The sequence below is a fragment of the Gekko japonicus genome, unplaced genomic scaffold (genome assembly GCF_001447785.1).
Source record: "Gekko japonicus isolate JY-2015 unplaced genomic scaffold, Gekko_japonicus_V1.1 scaffold2901, whole genome shotgun sequence".
Lineage (NCBI taxonomy): Eukaryota > Metazoa > Chordata > Lepidosauria > Squamata > Gekkonidae > Gekko > Gekko japonicus.
In genome coordinates, this window is record NW_015174923.1 from 128,039 (window position 1) to 134,189 (window position 6,151).

Here is a 6,151-nt window from a genome sequence, read left to right on the forward strand (position 1 = left end):
TTTTTTTTTAATAAAGATTTTATTGACTCCCCTAAAAAGGGGAGGTATTTCGCTTAAAAGAAGAAGTGGGAAGGGAAGACAGTGGGAGAAAGAGAAAGCTGAGTGATATATAAACTGGTAAATTAAACTGTTAATAATGTCCAATTAATCTTCTTGGGCTTCTTCTGTGTGCTGTCAAACTTCTTTTCTTGGTACGGTCACATGTAATTCTCTGTTAGTATGTTAGTAATGTTCCTTTGAATTTCTGTTAATAAAAATAGTCTCTTCTGGGCTGGGCGCATTCAGAACCGCTTCTTTGCGTGCTGGGTACTTTTACTGTCGCTGACGTGAAGGAGCTTCCTCTGTTATCTTCTCCTTCCGACTTGTTCGATCGTCCTTCGGGTTGCTGCTAACACTCTCAGTTCATGCACTATAAATCCTCTTCCTTTCATGCCATTTCCGAAGGTCCCCCGCTTTGAGAATGGTATTAATTTCATTTTCGCTTTTGTATCCGCTCCCAAACTTTCTGCCGGGTCCTCCTCGCAACTGTTGACTTATATAAGCGCTTGTCAGGCACTCCTCGCTGTCGCAGTTCAAACTTTTCCGTTTTACAAAACTCCCGTCGGATTCACAGCCATAAACAGTCCAAACATTAAACAGCCGGCTCTCACACACAAGCAAACGCCCAGACGGAAGTCCCTCCCTTCTTCTCCGCTCGTTTTTGCCCAGCTCCGACATCTTTTCTTTTTTTGTTTACTTTTAGAAAGTTCTTAAAGTGTGCTCCAGAGAGACAAAACTTTTTCTCGCTTTGTTTCAAATACATCAAAGGAAAACATCACTATCCGTTCAGTCGATTCCCCCCCTCCTTTTCTTTTTCGCCTTTTCCGCTGGGGGGGGGAACGTTTTTAGTTCTTTTTCTTTGCATTTTGACAACTCACAGTTAAGCCAATCTTTTCTTTTTCTCTTTTTTTCCCCGGATGATCGCTTTATCATTCGGTGACGTCTGGTGGCTCCGCTAAACCCCGTGGAACGGGGTCGCTCACGCAGCAAGGTCCGTTGGGGTAGGGCATGGCGGGAGCCTCCAGCTCCGCACTCCCCGCCGCGACTCCCCCCTAGTGCGCCCTAAAGCGCCCCGGATCCGAGCTCCTCTCTTCCTGAGGTGCTCGCGCGGATTCCCTCCTCCACCGCGGGCGGGCGAGACGCCCTCGGGAGCGACCCGAGGATGCGTACGCCATTCGCGGGAGCCAAACCGGAAGCCTCTGGCATGCTCTCTTTAGCATCCCCCCCCCAAGACGTCTGTAGGCAAAAACAGCTGGGAAGAAAACATTGCTGGCACTGACTTTCACCCCCGTCTCTAGTATGCTCTCTTTAGCCCCCCCCCCCCAAGAAGTTTGCAAGCAAACAAAACCTTACCTGGAGGAAGAAGTTGCTAGTCTCCTTTAAAAAAGCTACTGGCTCAAATTTTCCCCTCTCTCTGGCTGTTTCCCTCCCTCTCCCTGCCCAGATGAGGAGGGGAGGAGCCCTCAGCTAATGATGGCAGACGTTTGATTCTGAGGCCCCTCTCCTCAGCCTAGGTGTTTTTTAATGCAGGATAACTGGACTAAATGGTATAAAAAGTATGAAAAAAAATTGGGGAATAAAAAGTCAACAAAAAAAAATCCCTATTCTTGCTTTCTACACAATTGTTTTTAAGCCAAACGTGGCCCGGAATCGCACAGAGACCTCAGAGAAGGGACCAATTGACATGGCGGGTGTTCCTAACAGCAACCAGCAACCGTCCTCTCCTCTCACAGAACATCATCTTTTAAATCTTGAAAAAGGTCTTTTAGAGAGCTCCACCCCTCAAATCTCCAAGAATTTCCCAACCTGGAGTTGGCAACCCTATCCTTCCCAGTCGACTATCAACCTACCTTTATTTGCCCCTCTGACTTCAGCTTTCCATCTCCCCACTACCACCTGCAGCCTCTACCTAGGAAAAGTAGTCTTTCTCTGCAGTGGAGACCCAAGCAAAAGGGAAACGACCTCAGCAGGGTATAATGACACAGAGTCCACCCTGCAAAGCAGCTGTTTTCTCCAGGAAAGCTGACCTCTGCCATCTAGAGAGCAGTTGTATTTCTGAGCGATCTCCAGCCCTCACCTGGAGAATGGCAGCAATGGTTCCCCAGGAGAAAATAACTGCTCTGGAGGGTGGACTCTATGGCATTCTATTCAGCTGAGACCTCTCCCCTTCCCAAACCCTGGCTTCCGTAGACTCCACCACAAAATCTCCAGGAATTTCCCAACCTTGAGCTGGCAACCCTAAGGACTGGCCCCAATGAGTTCCTAACAAAGGCCTGGAAAGGGCCTCCTGGCTTTGCCTTGTACTGACAGAACCAGGCTTGGTTGTCTAGCAGCAGCCAGAGAGAAAACTTAGTTCCACAGGAGCCAAGCAGGAGAAGTGTCTTCATCAGGAAAGACAGCCATTTTGGCAGTTACTTCGGACAGAGAACAGGGGCTGAGGTGGCAGTGGGCGGGGAAGAGGCGTGGACCCAGTCCCCAGCCAATGGCATGCGAGTACTCTTGACTGGCGGTTGGTAGGCCAATGGCAGATGGAGCGCACAGCACAGCCGGTGGGAGAGCTGGAAAGTTCCAACGTGTTAGGGCAATTATATATATCAGATAGAGAACACAAGGTTAGCTTGTATTCAGATAGTGCTGTATATAACAAATCCATCTCACTCACTTCCTGCTATTCATAATATTCTTTCAGGCTTTGGTCAAATATCGGGTCTTCAAATTAGTCCTTCCAAATTGGAACTTTACCCAGTTAATTTGGACTCTGTTGTAACAGACTGTGTACATAAGACTTTTTCCTTTAAATACACATATATGTGTTTTATCCTACTCTCATCTTTGGTCAAACCTTTCATATTTTTCAAATACTACAACATCTATTCAACCTGTTTGCCAGGGGAGACAAGCAGTGAAAGCAGTGATCCCTCTTTCAAAAGTGCCCTTAACTCTCTGGTGAGTGGGGGAAGGCTCTCATCTGTCTCTATGCTTTTTGCCCTTCCTTTTCCCACCTATATGCCAAGAAACTGAATCAGACTGACACAAAGGGCGATTTCTCACTAGAGCTGCCTCGCAGCACAGCTGCCGTTTGCCCCAACACAAACATGTCAATTTCACACCCGAAGTTCCGGGGCTGCATTTTGACTCGCGGCTTCGCCCGATTTCCTCCGCAGTTTCGTGATCCTGGTTTTTGAGGATCATGAAACTGCGGAGGAAATCAGGCGAAATACAGCCCCGCAGCCTTGAGTGTGAAATTGACATGTTTGTGTTGGGGCAAATGGCGCTGCGCTGCGAGGCAGCTCTAGTGAGAAATCGCCCAAAGTTTTAGAGGATATAATGGCAACCATCAAGATCTAGATTTCAGAATTGATCCCTGTGATGAGAAACATAGGGCTCTGATGCTCTGCAAGTGTCCAGGCAGCCAAAACACCGAGAAGAAGAAGAAGCGATAGGATTTACACCCTGCCCTTCACTACCCAAGGGAGTCTCAGAGCGGCTTACAAACTCCTTTCCCCTCCCCTCCCCACAACAGACACCCTGTGAGGTGGGTGGGGCTGAGAGAGCTCTTGACAGAAACTGCTCTTTTTCAAGAACAGCTCTTATCAGAACTACGGCTTGCCCAAGGTCATCCAGCAGCTGCAAGTGGAGGAGTGGGGAATCAAACCCGGTTCTCCCAGATTAGAGTCCGCGCACAACCACTACACCAAACTGGCTCTCTCTGGGTATTTAACCTCTTTTTTTCTGTACCCTGAGGATTTGCCTCTACTGCCAGGCCAAATGCTGGCTGCTCAGAACACAAGTATGCTCCTGGCAACTCCACATGCTAAACTCCCTGTAAAGCTAAGGTAGCCCTGTGGTGTTTTGAAACACCACTTCTGTTGCAGGACATAGTCTTGTCATGTACATTACCTTTTGCTCTCACCACTCTGACCCTTCATCTCCCTTTGCCTACAGGTGAAGCAGACCTCGCTGCGTGCTTGCATTGGTGTGGTGCCCCAGGATATTGTTCTCTTCAACGACACCATTCGTGAAAACATCCGCTATGGGCGTATTGATGCCACCAATGAAGAGGTGACAGAGGCAGCAATGACTGCTAATATCCATGAGCGTATTATTTCCTTTCCTGATGGTAAGAACTCTTCCCCATCTCTGGTTCAGCTACCTACTATGCCTTTCTATGTGAGCTTTTGGAAAAACTTGGTAATTATATTTGGACACGCAAGAAGTCTTTCTTCCTCATCCAGACCAAAGGATCTGTCACCCAATATTTATCCTCTCTCCCCCCCCCTCCAAGTCTAGCAAACCCTTTTTATTGGGCTTCCAGGGCAGCATGAATTATGAAAGGCCCTGCTCAAATGAGCCTACGGGGAGGGCGGGATAAAAATATAAATAATAAATAAATAAATAAAATGAACTGTAACAAAAAAGGCTTGTTCTACAAATGAACAAGGCCTGTGACAGTCCAGCCTCCTTTTACCTCCCAAACAGTGTTCCCTCTAAACTGAGTTAGTGTGAGCTAGCTCACAGTTTTTCAGCCTCTGGCTCACACATTTTTGTCTCCGCTCAGGAAGGATGGCTCCAGAGCAAACTAATTGATGCAGCAGCCCAATCGCTCGCTCACAACTTTAATGCTCACAAAGTAGAATTTTTGCTCACAAGACTCCACAGCTTAGAGGGAGCATTGCTCCCAAACTCAGTAAGAGCTTGAATGCTTGAGGTTTCAGCCAATGGGATGTTCCCTTGAGACTCTCTTGTTCAGAGTTTTCCCATCCTTTCTATTATTCGGTATTTTTTTTCACATGGTGCCATGGCCAATAGAGTTGGATATTGGCAGAAATGTCTATGGAGATGTCAGATTTCTTTTGTGGTAGACCTGGAAAGTTCAGTCAGATATTACAGGTGGCCAAAGATGGATGGCACCCTGTCCAAATGATAGGAGTCACAGATTGGTGCCTATGTGGCTGCTGCCTCTTGGCATTGTATATTTTGTCATTGGCTGCTGGTTCTTGGCAGGTTATGAGACACAAGTTGGAGAGCGAGGTTTGAAGCTGAGTGGTGGGGAGAAGCAGCGAGTTGCTATTGCCCGCACTATCTTGAAGAATCCTAGAATCATCCTCTTTGATGAGGTAAGGAAGATGAGCACAGTGTTTACCTGTCTGCCAGTTCCTAAGGCCAACTGTTGGTTGCCCTTTCCCCCTTCTCTACAGCTTCTTCTGGTCTTGCAATCTATATCCTGAAAAGGATGGGAGGAGGGTGACATTGGACTTCCATGATCTCCATTATTTCCAAGCTGCCATTATCTTTAAGCTGAGGCCAATGATGGCGGCAACCCAAAGAGTGTGTCTCAGCTTCAGGACGGGGTACTAAAATAACAAGTCCATCAGTGGGCCAGAAGATTGTCATTGACAGTTGGTATCTGAGTATATGACCTTCAGTTCTGCACCTACCCACAAGCTGTCACTATGTCTGGCTTTTACAGGCGACATCAGCGCTGGACACTAAGACTGAGAGAAGTATCCACACATGCCTGGCCAAAGTGTGTGCAGACCGCACAACCATTGTCGTGGCTCACAGGTAAAGGCTTCTGGATGTACCCTGGAGCTGTGTAGCTGTGTAGTTAGAGTTTCAACAGCTAAAGAGGATGCTTAACTTAGGGGAGGGTCCATGGCTGAGTGGCAGAGCCTCTGCTTGGAGTGCAGAAGGTCCCAGGTTCAGTTCTCAGCATCTCCAGTTAAAAGGATCGAGTAAGAGGTGATGTGAAAGACCTCAACCTGAGATCCTGGAGAGTTGCTACCAGTCTGAGTAGACCGTGCTGCTGACCCGGATGGACTGATGTGTCTGATTCACCACAAGGCAGTTTCATGTGTCCAGCTTGTGAGATGAGCAACTAAGCTCAAGGCCCCTCTGATAATGCTGGGATCACATTGGTCAAATGTTAAGAGAAAATGTAACTGCCTATAGGTGCCCTTTAAATAAAGGCAAGCTCTTGTAAATTCATGTGGGAGGATTAAAGACGCTCTGATTTAAGTGTTTGATTTTTCTGGGTTTACTGCCTTATAAGAGCAGCTAGTCATAACTGCTCTGATTAATTGGACTCAGGACTTTTTTTGTAGAAAAAGCC

The 6,151-nt window shown here is 47.3% G+C and overlaps 1 protein-coding gene across 2 annotated transcripts in view; it reads left to right on the top strand.

Annotated features, from left to right (window-relative positions):
* Positions 1–6,151, top strand: part of ABCB6 (ATP binding cassette subfamily B member 6 (Langereis blood group)) — a 65,890-nt gene that overhangs the window by 56,875 nt on the left and 2,864 nt on the right. For both annotated transcript variants that reach the window (XM_015425075.1, XM_015425076.1), the window contains exons 16-18: positions 3,985–4,159; positions 5,044–5,156; positions 5,510–5,604. In XM_015425075.1, coding sequence (XP_015280561.1) covers positions 3,985–4,159; positions 5,044–5,156; positions 5,510–5,604 — 383 coding nt within the window. The remainder of the gene's footprint in view (positions 1–3,984; positions 4,160–5,043; positions 5,157–5,509; positions 5,605–6,151) is intronic.